At 46.2% G+C, this 25,440-nt stretch overlaps 1 protein-coding gene across 6 annotated transcripts in view; it reads left to right on the top strand.

The window, feature by feature from the left end:
- mpp3a (membrane protein, palmitoylated 3a (MAGUK p55 subfamily member 3)) overlaps positions 1-25,440 on the top strand; it is a 124,603-nt gene that overhangs the window by 36,762 nt on the left and 62,401 nt on the right. For 2 of the 6 annotated variants that reach the window (XM_038778655.1, XM_038778650.1), the window contains exons 1-4: positions 856-1,105; positions 18,150-18,226; positions 24,773-24,891; positions 25,300-25,377. In XM_038778655.1, coding sequence (XP_038634583.1) covers positions 18,202-18,226; positions 24,773-24,891; positions 25,300-25,377 — 222 coding nt within the window. In that variant the 5' untranslated portion in view covers positions 856-1,105; positions 18,150-18,201. Of the gene's footprint in view, positions 1-854; positions 1,106-18,149; positions 18,227-24,772; positions 24,892-25,299; positions 25,378-25,440 lie in introns of those variants that run through there. The other 4 variants (XM_038778654.1, XM_038778652.1, XM_038778653.1 and 1 more) reach the window with 3 other exon arrangements.

The following is a 25,440-nucleotide window of genomic DNA, read 5'->3' as shown; positions in this document are numbered from 1 at the left end:
CCATTCTAGCGTTCGGAGCACTGCTCCTTCCTCAGGTGAATGAAATGGTATGTTCCATAAACATATATATAGACAAAGTCAAAGATGCAAGACAATGATTTGAATGCGAGCATTTGCAGGTAATTAAGTCTCTACAGATCCAGAGATAGGGGTAACCCCAGGTTAAAGAGGTGTGAATTGTCTCAAGCCAGGCAAAATCCTACCAACTGGTGGTAATGACCTCATCCTTCCACCATCCAACCCACTCCCAACCACACCCCATTCAAATGCTGACATTCACTCAGGAACAGGAAAATATCGGAGTGCTGTCGCTGTGCATTGGCCCCCATCTGAATTTCAGGAAGACAGAAAGATCAAAACAGTTCAAACCAGTATTCCCATTTCCCCATTTTACAGGTGTTCCATTTTAAAGTATACAAGACCAGTTCAGACCAGGATTCTCATTTCCTTGTTTTACAGTTTTCCCCTTCTGGAAGAGCAATGGGGGTGGGGAATGAAAGCCGGTACACCCAGTGCAGCCCACGTCGCTTGAATTATTTTTTTAAAATACCTTTTTAATTGAAAAGCAGGATTATTGCAAACACAATTTTTGCCTTCAATTAATCCCCCGCCCCAGTTTCTAAAATAACCTTTAAACATACTCCTTCCAGAAAATGTGATTCCTGTAAACCTGTAAGTGAGAAATTGACAAGATTCAAATGCAAAATAGTCGCTGAAAATATATGCACGAGCATGCCTGTATCGAAACAGTTAATTGTCCCTCTCCATATATTACAGACATGCTCGATGTTGGAGTACCATGGACCTCAAAGGGTTAACATTGGTTACAAAAGTGCCAAACCTTCTACTGTAAGTGGCACACAGCAGCAATGTTACATTAGGCTCTGGCACAGTAAGTTAAATTGTGCCGTTGCTAGCTGTTCTCACACCCACGTCTCTGTCACTGGGGCCAGTGGCTGCCTTGCTGTAGGAAAACAGCAGAGAGGTTCCACTAATTACCCAGAATGGATACATAGAGGATTTATTTCACTGTGCTCTGACTGTATGATGTACGTAGCATGTTGAAATCTCAGACCGAATACCACTGAAGCTACCACAGGCTCTTGTGAGTATCACAATCTCCTCCTGCTTTCATTTTGGGGATTTCTCTGCAAAGCAGAATGCCACCAGAATTCTATCAACCTGTGTTTTTTTTTCTGGCTGGTCCTAAATGCTACAGCTCGGTGATCAATTATGCAGTGGCATTGTTAAATGCTCGCAGAACCTATTTGGCTGGACACTTGCATTGCAAAACATCAAATTCTGTTAGGATGGAAGAGGGAGGACTCTAATGTAGCCATGGAGGTTGCTTTAATTTCTTCGGTGTTAAATCCTGTAATGAATAATGATGAATTCAAGAAAAATCAATTAGTCGGTGGATTGAAGTGAAGGGTGGGGACAGGCCCCATTTCAAAATGTGCAGCAATTTTTTCAGCTACATCTCTGCTGCACTAATAAAAATGCTGTAGTCAATTCTGGTCCAGTAAATATTCCAATCATTGTTTTATTCCTTCACGTTTGTGACAGGTGGTATTATTTTCAAGATTTAAAAAGTTCTACTCCTGGCCTTTCTGCTGTGTAATTCTATCAACTGTTAGCAATGTTGCTTTTTAAAATAAATTAACATTCCTTGGGTACAATGCTTTGGTCGAGCAGGTACATTTTTAAAAGCGAAAGAGAAACGACTGAAAAATACGACACGAAGGGTGTGGGGCGCTTTCTTTATAGAATAATGTGAATGGGAAAGATTTGTTGAGATGCTCCCCTAATTCAGCTTTTTCTGCAGTCAGTGTTATAAACTTAAAGAGCAGGATGTTTCAGAATGGAAAATATATAGAAGGGAAAACTCAGCAATAAAAGCATAAAAGCAAGCATTTCCAATCATCTTCCCAGCAGATCTGTTCATTTGTAAACACGACAAAAAGGCAGCAAGCCCATAAAGGGGTTCACATAACAACCTAAACTGCAAGGGGAGTCATTTTTCAGCATCAGATTAATACTGTGAGCTCCAAATCATAGCTGTTATTATATTTGATATCAGGGCCGGCTCAAGGCACCAGCAACTCGGGCAGTCGCCCGGGGCGCCATGTGCTAGGGGGCACCAGACTCGGGTCCCACGCATGCGCAGTTGGGCCGGTGCCAACCAGCGCATGCGCGGTGGCCGCCCTCCCCCGCTGTGGCCGCCCTCCCCCAGGGCGCCCCCCCCGGTCCGCCCCCCCCGGTCCGCCCCCCCCTCCCCCTTCCCCCCCCCGCGGGTCCGCCCCCCCGCCCCCCCCTCGGGTCCGCCCCCCCCCGCCCTCCCCTCGGGTCCGCCCCCCCCCGCCCTCCCCTCGGGTCCGCCCCCCCCGCCCCCCCCTTGGGTCCGCCCGCCCCCCCCCCCCCCCCAGGCCCCCCCCCCCCAAGGGCGCCGAAGTTCAGCTTGCCCGGGGCGCCAGCAACCCTAGGGCCGGCGCTGTTTGATATATCATGGGTCCGGTTTGGATTGTTAAATTTGTCTACCGATAATTTTGGGCGCATTTCATGTCTCAAGTGGGCAAACTTGTCATAGTTTGTGTGTTGGTGTTGTTCCTGCCTTGATAATAAAGAGGGGGTTCATAGGCTGAAGTTAAAAAGAGATACATATTATTCTATAATTGTTAGCTATTCTATATAAATGTCACCACAATCCCAGAGGACCAGTGGCTGCTCCCTACTTTGAGAGCTGACTAGTGGTGATTAAACCCGAGGGTCACCACACCTCGGGCGAGCGGCAAGGGGCAGGGGCGTCAGATGGTACAGGAATTGAAACAGCGCCGTTGGCATCGCTCCGCATCATGGGCGAACCATCCGCCCATCTGAGCTAACCAACAATGAGCCTCCTGTAGCAAACAGAGGAAAAAGATCCCTGGTGCTTCAGCGGGTAAAAGCACCACCTAATGAACTATTAGATGATACAGATTAGTATGGTCTTCAGTTTAATTCTTAGCTGATCCAAGGCTTAGCAGTAAGGCAAACTGCCGACCACAAATCTGCTTCATCGCCAAGATTGCTGACCTACCTCCGTAATATCACACAACTAATTTTTCCTCAGCTCATATACTGCCGAAATCCTCGTCAATGTCTTTCGTACTTCTAGACTTTCCAATGCTCTCGTGGCCAGCCTTCTATCTTCCTCCCGACAATAACTCTCTGCAGGTTTCATTTGTGATGAATGAAATACATTGGTATATATATTATACGTATCCGTTGCAGCAATGTTTTTAAAAGCTTGGGTTAGGGTGTGTACATACATATCTGCTGCAGTAATTTCTTTTTAAGTCCTGGTTTAAATGACAGACATACTTTGTGGCTGAAAAAGGTGCAATTAAGATGTCATAAAAAGCGAGATCATAATTTTTTAAAGCTATTTACAGGGAGAGGCCTGATGGGATTTTGTTATGATTTCTGGGATTCCCTGGGGAGTACATAATTAGAGGCAGTGTGTCTAGACTTAAGTAAGTAGGTCATGGGACTTGAGTGAAATAAAGATGGTGTAATTAAAGGGATGAGCCAGGGCTGTAGCAGCCAGAGTTCAGTTCCGTTTTCTGGAAGCAGTGAACTGAACAACACTGTTGCACATGGCTGTCAGATTCAGCATTAACCTGACACAGGGTTCTGAAGGCTGTTTACTGAAAGGATCTCTCTATCCAGAGAAAGCAAGAAATCCTGCGTTTGCTAAATTTATTTAAAAGCGGGATTTGACCTGTGACGGGTTTTGCTTGATTGGAGATTGAGAAGGTACCAGTTCGAAGTTAAAGTGTTTCCTTTTATTATTAAGCATTGTTTAACTGATAATTGTAAGCTATATCCCTGTGATGTTTAATACTGTGTTAATAATATTGTTTTCACATACCGTACCCCTTTTGAACCAGGGTACCTGGCACTGTGTGGGAGCAGCGCATGTATCACCATGCCACACTCATATTTATTTTCAATTGTAAGTGATTGGATAGCAACCAGGAGTGTGAACCCCAATGCCTTGCCACTCTACACAGTCATTACATTTCCTCCTCGGTCTTGTCCCCTCACATAAAGGCAACTGGGATAATCATTCAGCAGCGACAGTTTTCAGTTATATACTACCCTTAGCTTGTAAAATATTCCAAGGCACTTCACAAGGGCGACATCACCAGGGCGCTGAAGCACCAGGGTTTTTTTGCTCTGTTTGCTAGAGGAGGCTCATTGTTGGTTATCTCAGATGGCCGGATGGTTCGCCCATGATGCGGAGCGATGCCAACGGCGCAGTTTCAATTCCTGTACCACCTGACGCCCCTGCCTTCTCAACCCTGCCGCTCGCCTGAGGTGCGGTGACCCTCGGGTTTAATCACCACTAGTCAGCTCTCAAAGTAGGGAGCAGCCACTGTTCCTCTGGGATTGTGGTGACATTTATATACAATAGCTAACAATTATAGAATAAAATGTATCTCTTTTTAACTTCAACCTATGAACCTGGTTCACTCCTTGAGTGAAGTATCCTTTCTCGCTGTTTTACAAATTTAAAAAAGTGATTGGGGTTCCTGTCCAGTATTCTGGAAAATGTTGGGATATGGTCTGAAATCGTAATACCTTCCTCACACCCATTCCAGTTTACCTGTCATCCCTCTGCTTGCTGGACTACATTGGCTCCCAGCCTGTCAAGGCCATGATTTAAAAATTCTCATCCCTGTTTACAAATCACTCCATGGCCTTCTTCCCTCTCTATCTCTGTAACCTCCTCCAGTCCTGAAAGCCTTCTCAATCCCTAGCACTCCTCCAATTCTGGCCCCTAACCATATTTTAAACATTGTTCCACCATTGGCAGCCATGCCTTCAGATATCTAGACCTGCCTTTCGCTTCATCAAGCTCTCTGACTCTCTAACGCTCTCTCAAGCTGTCAAATTAACCACTAAAACTCAACTCTTCTACCATTTGGTATCCGCCCTTATGTCACTGTCAAATTTTGGTTGATGTTGCCCTTGTGAAGTGCCTTGAAATATTTAACAAGCTAAGGGCAGTATACAACTGAAAACTGTCCTTGCTGAAGGGTTATCCCAGTTGCCTTTACTTTCCCCGTATGAGGGGACAAGACCGAGGAAGAAATGTAATGAATGTGTATCAAGGTAAGGCATTAGGGTTCACACCCCTGGTTGCTATCCAATCACTTACAATTGAAAATTAATATAAGGGTGGCATGGTAGCACAGTGGCCTGCGCTGCTCCCACACAGTGCCAGGTATCCTGGTTCAATTCCAGCCTTGGCCGACTGTCTGTGTGGAGTTTGCACATTCTTCCCGTGATTGCATGGATTCCCTCCGGGTGCTCCGATTTCCTTTCACAGTCCAAAGGTGTGCAGGTTAGGTGGTTTGACCATGGATTCGTTGGAAGGTTTGGTGAACCTATCCGTCTTGGTTTGCAGATGAAGTATGACCAGCTGAGGGATCCAAAAAAGGAATCGTCTCCCAGCCTTCAGGATAGGAGGAAAAGAAATTGAAGAAAAGAGAGTGAAAGAAAATAATGCAACTATAATCTAGGCTAATACTGCGGGCGCGATTCAACGCAAGTGTTTCGAAGAGTCATTTCAGGCGGGTTTGACTGGGAGTTTTTCCCCCCGCTCTGTCGGCAAGTTCCCCACTGCTATCTAACCACACTGAGTCACTTTTCCGGGCCCAGGTTAGCTTCCCACCAGGCTAGCCCACACAGAATTTATTTCCACACTGGGGACCCCAGGTGCCATGATGCCTGATCCTCGTTTGTGTGCACCAGTACTAACTGGCGCCCGCGTGACCTCCCACTGGGGAGCTGGTTAGATCATGGGAAGCTATTAGATTGAGCTTCCTTCTCGGTAGTGAGATAGAGATTGCCCTTAATTGGCCTCAATTGGCTTCGGGCCGCTTCTAGGTGGGATCCAAATCCTGCCAACAGAAGCGGGCTGGTTAGATCACAAACCGCTCGCTGCCTGGCGTAGTTCCCGATTTGGGAACCTCCCGCAATCTAACTGGCCTGCATGGATCCTCGCCGGGTACGACACAGCTGTAAGATCATGCCCTTTAGTGGAGTACTGAGGGAACGTTGCACTGTCAGAGTTGCCATCTTTCAGGAGAGATATGCCTGCTGCACTCTCAGCTACGTGCAAAGGGTCTGAAGTCATGAATCAAAAGAAGAACAGGGAGTCTTCCCAATGCCTTGGTCAAAACTTAGATCAGCTGGTATTCATCTCATTGGTTTTCCTGGAGGCCCTACCAGCCCACCAATTGGCTATCGCACTTGCTACATTCCAGCACTTACTACACTTAAAATGACCAAAATGGCTGCAATATGTTTTGAGATGTCCTATGGTCATGAATCGTTGTAAATGAATACAAATTTTTTTTTTTTAAACTGTAGTTTATCTGAGAATCACTTCTCACTGCCCCTTTTGAAATGAGAAATTTTGAATTAGTTTGAGTTGTGCACAGACTGTCCCATCAGAGGGGCATTTTGAAATGCACTTATACTGCAATTTTAGCATCTAACTCCAGAAGGAAAGCAGTAAGAGATCCCCTGCTGGAAGAAGTTTTACGGTGATTAATGTCCAGTACTGCGTCAAACCTGGGTTACACTCGAGGTGCACTCTAAAGTGGGAACATAATATTCTCAGGTAGAGAATGATTAGATTGCAGAGTAAAGTTTCTGTTCCTAATGCATAAGTTATTTTAACATGGACCTGCCGGGCTGTATAGTTTGTTTCCATGATATTTTTTCGAGGTGAAAAGTGTGATTCTCCAAACCCCGTAACAAGATATCCTTTCAATTCTGTGAATGAGTTAGTCCAATTTGACGCCAAATTAGAGGCAATTTTGTGATGTGGGCCTGTACCCTATGAGGAACTGGGTGGAGTACCCCCTCCGATTCACCTTACATAGAAATCTTACAGCCAGAGTACGATGAGATTTTCAATGCAATAGTCAATCTTAATTCAGTCTCAGATTCCAGAGATCAATCTGTTAACCCACGTCATCTGGCTTCATAAAATATGATATAAATTGTTGATTCATTATCCAGTACAATATCTTCTTGTTTAGGTTTCCCTTCATCTTTCTGTCCTCCAGATTCCTTCATTGATAGGATGGTCGTCCCTCCCCCATCCCTCCGCCCACTCAAATAAAACTAAATTTGTTTTGTAATGGTGAATAATTCTACTTTTTCAGCGTAATAAGAAACTTTGAGACAGGGCTGGAAGTTCTTCCTGGAAGACTCAAGGCTGTCTCGCACACAAAGGCTTACTCTGTGAGCCTCGATAAACATACAGATTGGATCACCACCGATTATCCTCCTTGTTCTTGCATTCTCCGCTCGATTTCAGCATCTACACTTAAACAGAAAGAATTCTGACCAGGGCTGAAACACCTGCAATAGGGGCTCTGCAAATCCTTCCTCTGTTTGACAGCGACCTCAGTTCATGACTTCGCAAACCTGTTTGGAACAAAACACCTTATAAAGTCATGACTTGCCATATATACTTACATGATTTACTTCAGGGGAGGTGGTGGCCTAGTGGTATTGTCATTGGACTAGCTGTGGGGACCCGCTTTGAATCTCACCATAGCAGATGGTGAAATCTGAACTCAATACAATTTCAAAAATCTGAACTCAATATTTATTTCTGCTGAGGGCTTCAATTGCCGATTTAAGTTCTCACTGCATCCTTTGAAAAGATCAAGAGGTTTGTCCTTGAACTTGCCATGCTTCGGCTTTAAATGCCTTTTTAAGTTTTGAGAGTTTTAAACTCTCATTCGCCAGTACCTCCCTGCATTTAACACACTTGGGCACTGCATCCTGATTTGCATTGGCACAATTAACAAAACCATACCTCAAGAAATCATCTTCATACTGCTTTGTTTCTGATTTAAGTTTTTTTCTTTGTTTAAAATGATCCATTTTCAGTTCTTCCCAGTCGTGTTGCCTTGCTTGCTCACAGCTAGAAAATGAAGAAATCTCTCCTCCTGATTTTGCCCCAAAAGCACGGACATCCAGGTCGCGTGACGTCAGTGTACGTGCCAGGTGCGTCACGCCTGGTCTCTGCTGCCACTTCTAGCTGGAAGACTGCATCATTCCATTTACAAGCTGGTCGCAGCCGTTGGCATTGATCCCATGATCGGGAATGCCTTGACCGATCACTCCATGACCCTCCCGTGGATCGCAACCCATAGTTTGCAAAACACTGCTGTACACATTAAACAGAATGTTGCTCATGAAAATTGCAGCACCACTTCAAACTAAAGGAGAATATGCTACGCCCAATCACTACAAAATCTGGTTGGAACACTTCCCAAGAAGAAAGGAAGTGGGGGGTGTGGGGTTGTATTATCACATCTGTCAGTACTGCAAGGGTTAATGAAGTGTTCAGAGTAGCCACTAGAGGGAGCTACAGTTACAACTATACAAGGCAATGATGCTAAGCCTTGTGGGAGAGTGTGTGCAGGAGTTAGCTAGTGACAGTCAGAAGTACAGATAGTGTAAGTAAGTATAGATCAGAGTTCAAACCAGTAGTGAGATTAGCTGTAGATGTGTGTAGTTTAGATATTATTAATCAATTGTGCATTCTTGAGAAGTACGTGTCAAATCAAAGTTAGTAGTGTTAATAAATTTATAGCTGTGTTTAAGTTCAAGCTATTTTGTGGTCTTTGTGAACACTACACCAACCATCCTGAAATAACCAACACAAAGAACAGCACGGGGGGATTTAAAAATGTGATTTCCACCCGTGTGCTGTTTGTGGCAAAATTGTCCCACGTTGTTTGCATGGAAATCCTGCCCCTCGTTTCAGCTATCAAATCAAATATTTAATGTGTCATTAAACTTTATGGAAAGCACCCAATTGAGTTGAATATGTTTTGGACAGTTGGAAAGAGGTTAGTTTTATACTAGTGAAATCTGCTTCGGCCATATCAGAAAAAGGAGTATTTACTTTTTTGGCTGTGGAACCATTGTTAGATTTCCCTTTTCTGAGCACCACTTTCACAAACTGCGGTTGAAATTCTCTGGATGTCAAAGTGTTTCAGATCATCACAAACACTGGCAATTGCCACCATTTTATAAGGTTGTGATGACAGCAGGATGATTAATTTAATCAGTGTGATTAATTGATGTTGCTGCCTGATAAAGCTGACCCTCGGTGCTCATTTACTTCCTGCTTCCAGATAATCTTGACCTCCCTTTGCAATAGGGGCAGCTTGCTGGCGATGCATATCAATAGGCAAATATTCTTACCACATTATCATAGATTTTAATCATAGAATTTACAGTGCAGAAGGAGGCCATTCGGCCCATCGAGTCTGCACCGGCTCCTGGAAAGAGCACCCTACCCAAGGTCAACACCTCCACCCTACCCCCACAACCCAGTAACCCCAACCAACACTAAGGGCAATTTTGGACGCTAAGGGCAATTTATCATGGCCAATCCACCTAACCTGCACATCTTTGGACTGTGGGAGGAAACCGGAGCGCCCGGAGGAAACCCACGCACACACGGGGAGGATGTGCAGACTCCGCACAGACAGTGACCCAAGCCGGAATCGAACCTGGGACCCTGGAGCTGTGAAGCATTTGTGCTATCCACAATGCTACCGTGCAGTCTATAGGTAGGGTTGGCAAGTTTGAGTAATTACCTTTACCATAAACAGCATTAAACATTTGGAACCATATTCAATAATGCAAAAATTGTTACTTCGGGAAAACTGTATGCATTTAAAATGATTGATTACGTTATTCTTTATACTTTATTCAAAATCTATAACATGGTATTGTATCGTCGAGTTAATGTGTAATTTGACAAAATACAGAATGCAACAGTCATTTGAATTTAAATCTGATTATTAAAGGCAGCAGAGAGAGGGCGAAGTCTGGCTTTGTGTAGAATGGAATGCTGCATCACATGGTGGCTAATTGCTATGATTTCTTTAGGGTACACACTGCTCCTCAGGTCAGTTGAGGGAGAGAAAGGGAAGAATCGGCAACATTTCTCTGACCTGTCCTCATAAACTTCCAACAATTGATTCAAGGATCCTGTGGAGTATTCTTCTGGGATGAACTTGCCTGATAACAAGGGAAGGGGGGAAATGCATGTGAGGCATCCAAAGAGTGAGATGAACAAATATTAAAATAGAAAAATAAATGAGCCGTTCAGTCATAAGGTACTGTTCTCGTTTTGAAAGCAAAAAATTAATTAATACAGAGCCTTTCACGATCTCAAGACACTCTAAAGCACTTTAAAACCAATGAGGTACTACTGAAGTGTAAACTCAATCTTAACACAGGAAATATGGCACCAATTTGCACACAGCAAACTCCCACACAAAGCAATAATGACCAGGTCATCCATTTTAGTGAGGTTGATTGAGAGGGCTAAATATTGCTCAGGACACCCGTGGCAAATTCTTAAGTCTCCTTTGAAATACGGCAATGGGGTCTAATACATCTACTAGAGCAGAAAAGATGGGCCTCAGTTAAACTGGAATGGATATCTAGATTTCTGTGCTCAAGTCACTGGAGTGGAAATTGAGTGCACAGCCTTCAGGTTCCGAGGCAACCAACTGGGCCACAGCTGACATTTTGTGACTGCAATGGGAATAATTCACAGCATCATTGAACTGATTAAGTTTACATCACGTGAATGTTGAGGATGGTGGTTTCATATGCAGGACTATTTATTGTTACCAGGATTTTCAAAGTCATTAGCAGTCTCGAAACTACGAGTGAACATCTCCGATATTCATTTCCTCTCATTTAATTTAAATGTATTTAATGTCATTAATAACATTAATTTCATGGTCACCAAGCAATCCGTGCCAGCCTCGCATTTGTCCAGTTACAAATTTTCTCCATGGTAACAGAAGGGGCATTCATCTCCTGCCTGGCAACCACTCAAGCACAGCGACATTTTCTGAGGCCATGTCAACAATTAAGAATGGATTAAATAGAGCAAAGGAAATGGGAATAAAGGGAAATGGAACCATAACTACAGGTACACGGGATTGTTGATCCCAGTGTGTGTGGAGTATAAGCACCAGGGATTGTTTAGACTGAACAGCCTATTTCAATGTTGTATTTTTAAAATATAATTAACTGTCTTCAGATAAAGTCAGAATTGTTAATCCTAATCTGAATCATGCAAAAACATAGGAATTACATACGACCAGAAATTGTAACGTACAAGTTGACCCCCGAATCCTCGGAAATTCCCTCCAACAACAAGGGTCAATTTATACACTGAGTATAAAAGTGATCCACCAGTGTGGGTGCAAGTGGGCACCATTTTGAAGTGTCATCAGCATCCGACGCAAAGAGTTCACATGTCTTAAAACTCCTGCATATTTTTGCAACACAGCCCGTATTGCATGCTTTATCCCTTGCACCCAGTTAGAGGCACCTAACTAAATACATGCATTTGTCGGGTGAAAAACCGAGGCTGACTACTATTGCACGTAAAACGTGCCATTGCTGCTGAAGGGAAACCAAGTAACTGCAATTTTGGGGCCATGAAAATGGGTTTTTCACCGACACATTGGTGAAGACAATGGGGAGTCTCCAGCTGTCCATTAATCTCATGGAGTCACCTAGGGCCCTACAGGCACTGCCAGGGAGGAGGAACACAATAAGAAGTCTTTCAACACCAGGTTAAAGTCCAACATGTTTGTTTCAAACACAAGCTTTCGGAGCACTGCTCCTGCCTCAGGTGAGGAAGGAGCATTCCACTTTCACCTGAGGAAGGAGCAGTGCTCCAAAAGCTAGTGTTTGAAACAAACATGTTGGACTTTAACCTGGTGTTGTAAGACTTCTTATTGTGCTCACCCCAGTCCAATGCCGGCATCTCCACATCATGGAGGAGGAAGTACTGGAACTCAACCAATAGCCGGCCACCAAGGAGACTACGATGGTCTCCAGTTTTCTGACCCCCCCCCCCCCCTCCCCTCCTGACACTGGTGCATGTCAATGGCAGCGGGCAGAACATGGTGGCACAGCAATGCCTGTGACACCGGTAAGTCAGCCAGGGCCCTCTGGTTCCAGGTCCTCCAGAGCACATCTGCCAAGGACACCAAAGGCCACAGGGTGCGGAAAGCAGCAGGCTGCCTCCACCTCTGATGTGCATCTTGGGGACACACCAAAACATAACAGTAGACAACGGAAGATCAAGAAGAATGAAGAGAACCGAGTGACCACTGGTGAGATCACTAAATGTAGCTAGGGGGAATGAAATCTGTCACGTTAAAATGTTCACCATTAAAACATTTCACACTGATACATGTAAATCATCTGTCACTTTAACCTTCATTGAGGGCCTGTACACACCCCCACTCCATTCCCACCCTCCAGCTCCCCCTGCCTCCCCCATCCCCCGCTGTAGTCCAATATCAAAAGCCCACAGTGCAGACCCCGTTCAGAGGATGGGTGTGACCGCGCTGTCAGCAGAAAGGCAGGAGTCAGACTTCAGCAGATTCCGAGGAGCACCAGGGTTTTCAGCACACTCCTGCCTTGTATACAGACCTTTGACAGTGCCAACACAGGCCCATCACCCTGGAGTGATGTTACACAGACCATTGGAGGGGGAACAGGGTGGTCAGGGAGGGAGCGGTGTAATTGGGGGTGGGGTTTGCGGGGAGAAGGTGGGGGGGCACAGCCTCGTCCTAGGACAATTTGGCGATGGTGAGAGACACCCTGGTCATCCTGGCATGTTGGACCCTTGACGCCACCTATCCACCACCCTCTGGCTCCTCCCCGGGCTCATCCTCCACCCTACCTGGTGTGCCTCCTCCTCAGATGAGGCCGAATGTCCCTCCACCTCCTCCTCCAGCATGGTCCCCCGCTGCTGTGCCAGATTGTGGAGGACACAACAGACCACCACAAAGCAGGAACCCCTACCTGTTAAGAGAGGGCACTCCCTGATTCCCCAATGCTTGCAGGGTGACATGCGCGCCATCGATTGCCGCTTGGATTTGGAGCATACCAGCGATGGCGGAAGAGACTGCAGCCCGGGCATCTTGGTGGGCTTGGTCTAGCTCGAAGGTGATTATAGTCTGATGCCAGGACATACAGCATCCATCACCACTTGTAGGTCGACGATTGCAATATGCCACACAGGTCCCCACTCGAGCTCTGGAATGATTCGGTGGCATAGAGATTTTGTGCTCCAGTGATCTTCACAGCCACCAGGAGTGGGTGTCTTCCTTCTCATGCGTCATGTCCATCCGGATGTGGCACAGGTACAGCACTGTATCCCTTTGAGATGGAGTCTTCTACAGCATATGGTCATGGAAGGACCAACGTCGCCTATTCACCTTGGGCCGTCGCTGGTTCCCCTTCGGACTCCCTCCTCAGCCTGATGGGTGGCCGGATCTTCAGGGGGTGTGACGGCCCCTCCACATGTGGTGCTGCCTCCAGCCTTCGAAAGCCTTGCTGTGGTCTACGGTGTCTGCCCGCCTCAAATGCCACAAGCACAGCGAGGGCAGCCTCCGCGGGATCCACATCAGCAAACATTTTTGTATCCGGAAGAAATTGGAGAAGGAGAGAGACTGACAATCAGTTAAGTTAAAGCTTCCTTCCCAGAATCCTTAAACCCCTCAGGCCTCTCCCAACCTTACGATGACTGCCTTCCCTCAGAGTGCCATCTGGCAAGCCGCGCTCAGCACACTCGCCCTCGGCCAGATCAGGACCCATGAGAGGATCCCCAGTGGTGAAGCCCTGCTCTTTAGTGTCTGATTGTTGGCAGCTGCCTCTATGGTGCTGGCGCTCCTGGAGTTCAGACAGTGTTCAGGCAGCAAAGGTTGCAGGCCATGCAATCTACTAATCATCCTCTGGGTTCGAATCCCGGCTTGGGTCACTGTCTGTGCAGAGTCTGCACGTTCTCCCCTTGTCTGCGTGGGTTTCCTCCGGGTGCTCCGGTTTCCTCCCGCATGTTGCAAAAGACGTGCTGTTAGGTGAATTGGACATTCTGAATTCTCCCTCTGTGTACCCGAACAGGCACTGGAGTGTGGTGACTAGGGGATTTTCACAGTAAATTCACTACAGTTGATGTGTTGGGCAGGCTGGGTCGATGTGGACTGCACTTGATGCAGTGTTACGAGAGATAGACTTCCAACACTTGATAAGATGCAACACAATTTTATTTAACATCTAAATATTATACATGTTCAACTGTGGGTTGACACTATGCTGACTTGACTGGAGACCTGATGCTAGCCTGACCAGACTTACTAGCTACCACATGGTGTTTGAACTGGCTAGCTCACTGTCTCAGCTGGGTCCCGAGAGAGCGGGAAAACTGGTGCCCTCTGGCTTTATAGTGGTAGTGTCCTGTCTGGTGATTGGCTGCTGTGTTCTGTGTTTTCACTGGTCATCTTGTGTGTCAATCACTGCCTGTCTGCACCTCATTATATACATGGATGTATATTATGACAGCAGTGTTAATGTAAGCCCACCTGTGACAATAAAGATTATTATTATATAAATAGCCTTCAGCTATGAAGCTAGAGGCTGCTCACAGTCAAAGGAGTGAAATTCACTTTCAGGATGGAAGCTGCAGCAAGGCTCTGTCCTGGAAGTGCTTGTTGGAACGTGGCTGTGGTTACCCCTGTTCAGGGTCTCCACAATATTTAAAGATGGCGTGAAGGCCTCACATACGAAACCCCCTCACACCCCCCTCAGTACAGTAATGAGATTCAGCAACCCAGTCTAATAGATCTCCCCTGCCTAATCCAAGGATGCTGCTACCCTGGCTGAGATCAATTCATTCAGACCAGAAAACAAATCCAAGATCTTCCTTTTCGGGATGTTCTGGTACGCAAACCCTCATTCTTTTACTCTTCCCAATGTGGGATTGGCGATAAAGGCCATCCTCGCCAGTGACGTCTACATCCCATCGATTAATAAATTAAAATCAAAACGTAGGTCAAATGAGATACTGAATACAAACTTTTGTTGAGTTATTGTTTACATTTCAATAGGCGTTTCCACTTCTAATGGCTTTGGCTTGAACCTTACCCACATGGTTCGGGTTACTGTCAAAAAGGGGCAAGTAGTAAGTGTTGAGAAAACCATTTAATATTTAGATACATGGCACTGAACTTTTCAACAGTGAACTTTAGTAAGGAATTCATTGGCAACATTATGTCCAATGTGTTCAATTGTACTGCACATTGTAGTCTCTCTGGGCAGGATATTGCACTCTAGGTTGGGGTTAAAGGCAGGGCCCTCTCAATACACTTAACATATTTGAATTCCACTCAGTACAGGCAACCTGCAGTTGTAGATGTGGCCAGATAAGTGGGACAGACTCGAAGTGTTCCATGAGCACCTGACCCCCTGGTCTCCCACCAGGAGACCACTTTCAGGTCGCTGCTGAGCTCGCGATGCTGCAGCGGGGTGTAGGACAACTGGAAAATTCCAGTCAGCCTCCGATACCTGGCCTTAAAATGAGCCTAACCTGTTACCCAGTGCCTGGGGTGGGCAACCCTCTGCACCTGAACAGGCCTCCCCTGGAATGGCTCAGGGTAGGGGTGGGATGGTATTGGCAAACTGGCACCCCAGCCAGTGGCATGAAACTACTTGCCCGGCAACTGACAAGAAACCCCATTGACAAGTGGCAGGAGTAGAGAATCCCGCCACCAGCGAATGGCGCTCCACATTATCCGTCTTTGCTGGCAGAGGTGCAGACTCGCATCGGAGAATCAAGCCCGTTATATCAGCTGGGAATGTCAGTACCAGCTATAGATGCTGTCAGGACATTTGTATTAGTATTCTTCTTTAACCCGACTGGGGAATGCACGTGAACGGGTGAACACTCTGCCACTGTTTAGGTTTCACGGAAGATAAAATGTCAGCGGGTACAGAACTAGAGGGCATTTGGCAACTTTAGAATGATGACGGAACAGGTGCTCGTGCCCCAAAGGGAAACAGGAGACAAAATCAAAGGAAAAGTATGGATATTTACTTTGAGGATTACTTCATCAATGTTACTGTGCCATATCAACACAGAGTCACCAATGAATGCTATTTGTGCCTAATGATTGTCAGAATCATGTGGAATTCTCCGCTGCTGGATCCCCCAGTCCGCCGGCAGCGTTTCCACGCCCATGGGGTTCCTGACAGTGTAGGGGTGGCCACAATGGGAAACCCTATAGGCCGACTGCAGGAACGGAGAATCCCACTGCCGGCGGGAGGCGGGGGGATGGGCGCCACACCAGAAAAGGAGTGCAGCGGGGCGGAGAATCCCTCCCATTACCTTTGTTTCAGTATTACCTAACAGAATGGCTCAGAATTGTCAGAATGACTTTTCAGAGGGCAGCGCGGTGGCACAGTGGACATAGAACATACAGTGCAGAAGGAGGCCATTCGGCCCATCGAGTCTGCACCGACCCACTTAAACCCTCACTTCCACCCTATCCCCGTAACCCAATAACCCCTCCTAACCTTTTTGGTCCCTTCGGGCAATTTATCATGGCCAAACTACCTAACCTGCACGTCTTTGGACAGTGGGAGGAAACTGGAGCACCCGGAGGAAACCCACGCAGACACGGGGAGAACATACAGACTCCGCACAGACAGTGACCCAGCGGGGAATCGAACCTGGGACCCGGGCGCTGTGAAGCCACAGTGCTATCCACTTGTGCTACCGTGCTGCCAGTGGTTAGCACTGGGACTACGGCGCTGAGGTCCCTGGTTTGATCCTGGCTCTGGGTCGCTGTCCGTGTGGGGTTTGCACATTCTCCCCCTGTCTGTGTGGGTTTCGCCCCCACAACCCAAAGATGTGCCAGTTAGGTGGATTGGCCATGCTAAATTGCCCCTTAATTGGAAAAAAATAATTCGGTACTCTAAATTTATTTTAAAAAAGAATGACTTTTGAGGTCACTTATGCTACTGACAGTTGTAATCAATGAACAGGAATTGCTCAAAGGCACCTACTGCATTTTGCTATCTTTCCGTGTTTCCTTTTTCTTCCCCCTCCCCCCCCCCCCCCCCCCCCCCCCCCCTCCTCCCGCCCACCTTTCCATTGGCCAGGCCTCTGTTGGTGATGTGTTACAGATCATCCATGGAATCAGAGTTGCTGTGCCAACATTTTACAGCCATGCTGCAGTCTGGAGCTATGGATAATGATGGCTGGCTCCAATCTTCTTTCCATCACATACGTCTGACCAGGAACCTCTCCCACTCTTACCACCTGCCTTTGCCATGAGTTGGAAGGATTTGTACTTTGATAATCAACTTGTTTGTTCTAGCTGCGTTATGAACACATCTTCCTTGGTCATTTAGTCCTGGGATGGGACTTGAACCGGGAACTTCTGGCCCAGAGGCAGGGACGCTCCCCACTGTGTTATGGGCCAGAGGTTAGAGAACCCCAAAGTGTATCATGGAGTTCCCATGACACACAACTTTTAATAGATTGAGGTATGGGGAGCACACGGCCCACTCTACAGATGTGGTACAACAGAAATGGAAAAGTATTTTTTAAAGCACAATAATGTTTATTCTATGAACTCAAGGTAACCTTTTTAAAACATACAGTGAATATCTTAGCAACCATTAATTCAAATACAACCCCCAAAGACTACAACACTAAGTAATCCTTTAAGCTTTCCTTTTAACATCCATATGACTTAAAAAACAAAACCTTTAACAGAAGCGCATCAGGTTAAAGTCACTATTGAAAACATTTATAATTCTGAATTCACCAAATGATTAAGAGATAGTCCTTTGACGGCAGAGAGAATAGCAGTACACCTGCTTGGTCTGGCTTCAGCTCCAACAATGAAAACGAAACTAAAACACACCCTGCAACAAACAGCCTAAAACAAAAGTAAAAATCTGACACACAGTCCAGCTCCACCCACTCTCTGACATCACTGCAGTAGTAAACACCATTTCTTAAAGGTACTCTCACTACAGATATTTATATACACGACCATTTATAAACACCCATTTCTTAAAGGTACTCTCACATGACAACTGTATCATCGAGAATTTGCGAATTTGAAAATATTTACTGGGAAGTAATCTGGCACATCCTGTGGAGTTATGTGACAAACAATTGAACATGGCTGATTGTAAACCCATTTTCTTGCGATCTGTATCCTCTTCTGCAGGGCTGCGAGTGATTGAAGCAATAGTATCCTCAGTCGCTGAAAGGTGGACACCATGCCAGTTCTGTCAACAGCAGCAGGTACATTACAATAGTTTCCTTTATAATGAAAATGAATGAAAATCACTTATTGTCATGAGTAGGCTTCAATGAAGGTACTGTGAAAAGCCCCTAGTCGCCACATTCCGGCGCCTGTCCAGGGAGGCTGATACGGGAATCGAACCGTGCTGCTGGCCTGCTTGGTCTGCTTTAAAAGCCAGCGATTTAGCCCAGTGAGCTAAGTCAAGCCATTCAAAAATAATTTAAGCAGAATTCAATAACAATTCTCTAAATGATTTACTTACTTAGAACATAGAACATAGAACAGTACAGCACAGAACAGGCCCTTCGGCCCTCGATGTTGTGCCGAACAATGATCACCCTACTTAAACCCACGTAACCCGTATACCCGTAACCCAACAATCCCCCCATTAACCTTACACTACGGGCAATTTAGCATGGCCAATCCACCTAACCCGCACATCTTTGGACTTAATTCTTAAAAACGCGCATCATTTATTTGCCAAAATAAAATCCTCAGTTTTTAACCACATTTTGAATCATGCCTTCATACATGGGAATGAAACTTCTGTTGAAAAGGCATCTTGAAAGCCAACCATCATCCGTTCAGTTGCTAATCAGCTAGACGGCCTTAACCCTTGGCACAGCCATCCACATATTACTTACTGGGTTCTGGCATGGATAGGCTTTTTAAAAATGGATTCATGGGAAGTGGCTGTCACTGGCTGGACCTGCATTTATTGCCCATCCCTAATGGCCCATGAGTTCAGTGGTTTGTCAATACATTTAAGAGTCAACCACATTGCTGTGGATCTGGAGTCATATGTAGGCCAGACCAGGTAAAGAAGGCAGATTTCCTTCCCCAAAAGGACGTTACTGACCATCGACAATGGTCTTCATTTGTTTTCATTGAATTCAAATATCACCATATGCACTGGTGGGATTTGAATCCGGATCCCCAGAGCATTACCCCGGATCTCTGGAATACTAATCCAATGATATGGGGCATGTTATGTGCTGTACTGTTCTATGTTCTATGTGCAGGATGATGGGATAATACAAGACTGCAAAAGCCATAAATTTCACTCATCTCAATTCAAAACTCTTCCCAACATTTGGAATAAGCAGTCTGTGTACACAGGTTAATGCAACATTTCAAAGTTGTCAAATAATTAAAGAAAAAAGAAGGTTGCAGTGACTCAAATAAAAAAAGCCACATATGGGAAAATATGTTAAAGGCTGCAAGCATGGTTTGTAAAAAGAACTAGGTTAACTCTTGTTCTGCACAGTTTTCAAAGGAAAAAGGGGAAGGTTGTGCGTATTTACTGCAAGCAGATAGAAAACAGTAAAGCCGTAAATTCTGCATGAAAAAAAAAGTACAAGTGGGTAAGCAAAAAGGCTGGAGGTTCTGTGGTGCAATCCCTGCAGCATCCCTGCCTCTGCATCTGGCCTCTGCCGTCACTTTTCATAGCTCCAGACTACATCATGGAAGCAAAATGCACACTGCCCCTGTAACCTGGGACTCTGAGTGAATTGTAAAACACCACCACCACCAAACACTAAGGCAGACACACATGTAAGGAGTATAAGGACAGGCAGCTAATCAAAAACTACACACAAGTGTGAGAGCTGATACACCAACCAGAAAACATCCCTACTTTTCTTCTAATTGGGATTGATGCTGCCAAACGAGCAACCTTCTGATATCGCATTCCCTCGGAGCTAGGCTTCAACTTGATTCTGGGAAGGGCCTGAGGTTAATTTTCAGCGAACCTTTGAAAAGTAAATCTGGTGTTGTGGATTGAGTGCCAGTTAGAGAAACCGCCCTTTTTTTTCCCACTGATGTCATATTGATTAAAGAAAGCAGACCAGCATCAACAGTTTCACTCGACCTGTAAGTTGATTTTTATACCCAGATGTTGAGCAATTATTCGACCGTTGGGAAGTGCAGCCGAAATTAATCCTCATACAGTATCCTCAGACACTTGCTGCTCGATACAGGAGTGAGATATCTTCCTCAGCCCCAGGACATCCAGCTCAAGTTTGGCACCTCCACACCAACACTTGGACTGCACACAGCATTTCCACACAGCTGCTAAAACAGCTTAAAGAAAACATGAGTGCGAATTTTCTGGCTCTCCCTGCCACGATGGACAAGCCACAAAAATGCAATGGACTTCGGCTGGACTGGAAGATTCCACCAGCGGCCAATGACGAGCTGCCTCCATCGCCAGAAAATAGGCCGCGGAGGGGGGGTGGGAAAAACCAGCCCATTATTTTGAAAAATTTGCATTTATATCATTCACGATGCCACAATGTGCATTGCAGACAACAGATCACGTCTAAAATACAATCAATGTTGTCGAGGCCATTTAGTGCACAGCAAGATACCATAAACAGACAAATGACTAAATGATCAGTGTTCGGTTAAGGTACCAGGAGAACTTTCTGTTGTAGGGCATGAAGCATTTCTGGTTGTCATGAGCAGGTGGGGTCAGAGTTTTGAAGTACATTCAAGCAATCACTAGTTATTAGTGTACAATATGTATAGGTTCACTGTCAGTATACTCACAGACTTTAGACTCAGAAACAAGTCTGCTACCATTGAGAAAAGTTGGCACTAATGGTGCACAATGAGCAAAAGGGAAGCACAAAAAACATCAGAAATGTCTGTGTGGAGTTTGCACATTCTCCACGTGTCTGCGTGGGTTTTCTCCGGGAGCTCCGGTTTCCTCCCAAAGTCCAAAGATGTGCAGGTTAGGTGAATTGGCCATGCTAAATTTCACTAGAGTGTCCAAAAGGTAAATTGGGGGTAACTGGGTTATGGAGATAGGGTGGGGGCACAGGCCTAGGTATGGGTGCTCTTGCACAGGGTCAGTGCAGACTCGATGGTCCGAATGGCCTCCTCCTGCACTGTAGTGATTCTGTGATTCTATGAAATAGAAATAATTGAAAAAATATCAAAGTTAAATGGTCATTATTTCATTTTTGAAACAGAAGTTCAAGGTTTCAAAGAATATCTAAATGCAGAGAAAATAAAAGAAAATCCTTAACTTTAGACGTATAAAAGCTACATCAGGATTACAGCCTCAAGGGGTTTTCAGGTGAGAGTAATTAAATCAGCCAATTACTGAAATACAAGAGTAGAGGTCAAGTGATAATGACTGCAATAGTCTCAAGTGATTCATTCATTTTTCAACACCAAGTATGATCTGGCTGGGCGAAAGAAGTCTCAAATTTTAGACTTTTACAAACAGGAGATGTTGATCGGGAGTCACCAATCCTGCGGCCAAGTTTTGACGCCAACCACTCCGGCGTCAACGGTCCCCGATAATCAGGAATGCTCCCCTTCCTCGGGGGCTAGGTCGGCGCCGGAGTGGTCCCCGCAACTCCACTGGCGCGGAACGGCCGGCGTGATTCCGTGCATTCGCGTGGGTTCCCGTCTCTGCGCTGGCCCCCGGGGCAATATGGCGGAGCCCTATAGGGGCCCAGCACGGGAGAACACAGGCCCCCATGGAACCAGCCCGCCCGCCGATCGGTAGGCCTCGATCGCGGGCCAGGCCACTGTGGAGGCCCCCCCCGGGGTGGGATACCCCTTCCCCCCCTCCAGGATGGTTCCCGCAGACACACCTTCCAGGTCCCGCTGTGTGGGACCTGAGTAACCCACGCCAGCGGGACTCGGCCGAACTTGGCGGGCACTCAGCCCCATCGAGGACGAAGAATCGTCGGGGGGGGGGTGCTTTCAACGGCCCCCCCTGCCCGGCTCGGCGGTGATCCCGCAAGCACCCGAAAATCAGCACCCCGGCATCGGGGTATCGTGGCACAATTCTCGCGCTCCCCCCGGGGATTCTCTGTCCCGGCGCCGTGTCGGAGAATCCTGGCTGTTAACTCTTTGGCAACTGAATGTTCGTCTTTTCAAAAGTAGAAACATATTCTGCAGCAAGGGTTACTGTAAGGTATCATTAGTCTTTCATAATGACAGAAGACTGTAATCTCAGAATAAATTTTAGAAGCATATTCTTGTTGCAGAAATGCAGCTTTGCCTCAAAGCTTTTTAGTTGTAACTATAATTAATAACCTGGAGTTTAAACTAATAACCAAGGTCTATTTCAGTAATCAGAGGTCAGCAATATCACATAGATCATAGAATTTACAGCGCAGAAGGAGGCCATTCAGCCCATCGAGTCTGCACTGGCCCTTGGAAAGAGTATCCCACTTAAGTCCCACACCTCCACCCTATTCCCCTTTTACCCCCGTAACCCATTAACCCCAACTAACCTTTTTGGACACTAAGGGCAATTTAGAACAGCAATCCACGTAACCTGCACATCTTTGGACTGTGGGAGGAAACCGGAGCACCCAGAGGAAACCCACACAGACACGGGGAGAACGTGCAGGCTCCGCACAGACAGTGACCCAAGCCGGGAATCGAACCTGGGCCCTGGAGCTGTGAAGCAACTGTGCTCACCACTATGCTACCCTGCTGCCCAATATAAAGGACCTTTATCAGAAGATAATCTTTCCATTATGATGGGATTTCCAATTTCTCCTTCACTAGGGTATATTAAGATTGTGGAGAGTGCTTTATGAATGTAGGTTTGTTGCTCTAATGCATTTTCAAATATTAACAAATAAACAATTCAGCAATAAAACTGCAAGGAGCTGTTCATGTTTCAAAGCAGTGTGCTCAATGGGTACTGAGGTGTGCTAATTAGTAGACACAGGACCAGTGATACACTTCAGTAATTTTCTCCCCACAGATTCAGATGGAGTTCAATGTTAATAGCTTGAGGGATTTAGGTGATCTAATTAGTGTGACTGTGTGCCATTGATTGCCTTGACCATGAAAGGTCAGTTATCCCACTGGGGATGATATGGAGGATCGCGATGATGCAGCCACTTCAACTACAACCCCCCCCCAACTGCAATGTCTCTATGCACCATGAGCACAGCCAGGGTAACAGTCTCTGCCACGTGTAATGGGTTTATCCAGTGTAATGTTCATACACACTTAAAGGTTCTGCAGCAAATCTTTATATTATATCTTGTTCGCTGAATCGAAGTTTCACTGATGCCAAAATAGTTGCAGAGCACTTGGTGTAATAAAGGAAGCAGTAAATTTGAGTTCAGTTGAATTAAACATTTTGGGCGCAATTCTCCCAAACCATCTCCAAGTGCAGTCTCCGACGGGAAACAGGTACAATTCTCCTCGGGTGGTTCCGCACAGCCTAGAACGCAATCCACCCACACTTAGAAATTATGGGCGACATTCTCCGGCCAAGCCCATCCAATGTTTGGAAATTCAAGCCCAAGGTCAATGTTCCTTTACATGGTCCGCATCCTGCCTGTGGTCGTCTTGCGGGAAGGAAGAATCCAGCCCTATTTTGGTGATGTGTGGGACCGAAGATGCCGGCAAGGCCGGATCCTCAGAGATCAGGTCGCCATTTTTAAAGGATGCCCCAAATTCAGGATGCTGCCACAGGCCCCACATTCTCTGGACAAGATCCTCCCCCCCCTTATCATTGGAAAAGACCCACCCAAACCCCCCCCCCCCTCCACAATCACTGGCATAAGGCCCACCCCCCAGGTGAGCGGCAAGTTGGCAAAACACCGTCCCTTCAGGGCCTCCCTCACCCCCCCTTTCAGGGCCCCCCTCAGTCCCTCTTTCAGGCCCTGCCACTTGGCAATGCCAACCTGGCACTGCTCCAGCACCCTGGCAGTGCCAATGGTTGGGCTGCCAACGGCATTGCATCACACCAGTGCGAATCGTTACTGGTTTTTAAAAATGAAAACAGTGGTGATGACCAGGCCGAGGGTGGGGAGGTGCCCGTAGACCCAGGGGTTGAGGAACAGAGCTGGGCATTGCACCCTGGCAGTGTCAAGGGGGCAGTGACAAGGTGAATTTGGCAGGGGGTTCTACCCGCCTCCATTGAGGGTATGTGTGGTGGGGCCTAGATAGGAGCACCCCGATACCTGCGAGGGGTGTGTGGCAGAGGGGAGAACCCCATTACCTGTGAAGATATTGGGCAGCACCCCCCCCCCCCCCCCCCCCCCCCCGGGCCAAAGCTGGCAGTGTGATCCTCATCAGCACAAGTCAGGGAGAAAAGGTGAGTGAAGCCGGCGAGATTCACGCAACCTTTCGCCTCTGATACAACGCTCTGTACAATTTTGGGAAACTTGTGCCCAAATATCTACAATGGGCTGCCGTTTGCCATTCGGTTTCCCACTTGTCAACCCATACAAAGTCTGGCAGGAGGGAATTGTAACCACATGGATTGTGGTCCATTGATTTATAAGGCCAAAATGACATGCGACATTTTAATCAGCAAAACAGATGTTGAGTCAAGGTGTTGGGTAAATGCAAATATACATCCCTTTCAAACATTTAGAATTACAGGCAAACAAAATGGTGCCAGATTCTTTACTTAGCCTGCTAAATAACAAAACTTTCAGAATAATGCACAACCATCAAGAAATTGAAGATAACCATTCAAGTTTCTGACAGGGTATCATTGTGTTGTTTTCTGTATCAGTCCCATGGGTATCATTGTTGTGTTTTCTGTGCAGGATTGCATGAGATACTGGCTCTTCTGACAGCACAGCTAAGACCAGATGCCAATCTCACTGCAGAAATTGGCTTCCTGACAGAAGTCTTCAGCGAACATAGTTTCAACTCACTCATGAAGGTATGGTATTGCAAATGGTGTGGTGCACACTCTAGTGCTACACCTTAACTATTTAGCACTATGACATAAACTACCCTGCTTGTCCTGGCTTCAGGGAGAGCTAGATTGCTTTTGATTTGTGGAAATAATGGAGACCGCATTGAATAACTCGGCATTTATTTCATGTAAACGTGACTGAAATTTTAATACAGAGTAATATTGAATGCCACAAACTTATGAATCGATCCACAGTAACCATTAGATTTAATGACTTATATTCTTCTGTAATTCCGATCTGTCTGTTATGTGCTGTATCATTGAATGACACAAGGTCCCAGCAACCACTGACGCCTGTGCATTTCTGTGCAGTTCATTTCATCGCAGTGAATTGAGTAAAAGTTGCATAACTAGCCTCTGCTTCTGTTACAGATTCATCAGAAGCTCCAGCAGTTTGTCAGGCAAGGACCATCTCCTGCCCTACATAGCGCAGCAGCTTTAGCGGAGGATGTAAGTAGCTACAAGTGGATCTGGGGGGAGGGGGGGGGGGGGGGGGTGGAGTCCTCAGCAACA

This window comes from Scyliorhinus canicula, chromosome 19 (assembly GCF_902713615.1).
Source record: "Scyliorhinus canicula chromosome 19, sScyCan1.1, whole genome shotgun sequence".
Lineage (NCBI taxonomy): Eukaryota > Metazoa > Chordata > Chondrichthyes > Carcharhiniformes > Scyliorhinidae > Scyliorhinus > Scyliorhinus canicula.
This window is presented reverse-complemented; position numbering and strand designations above follow the sequence as displayed.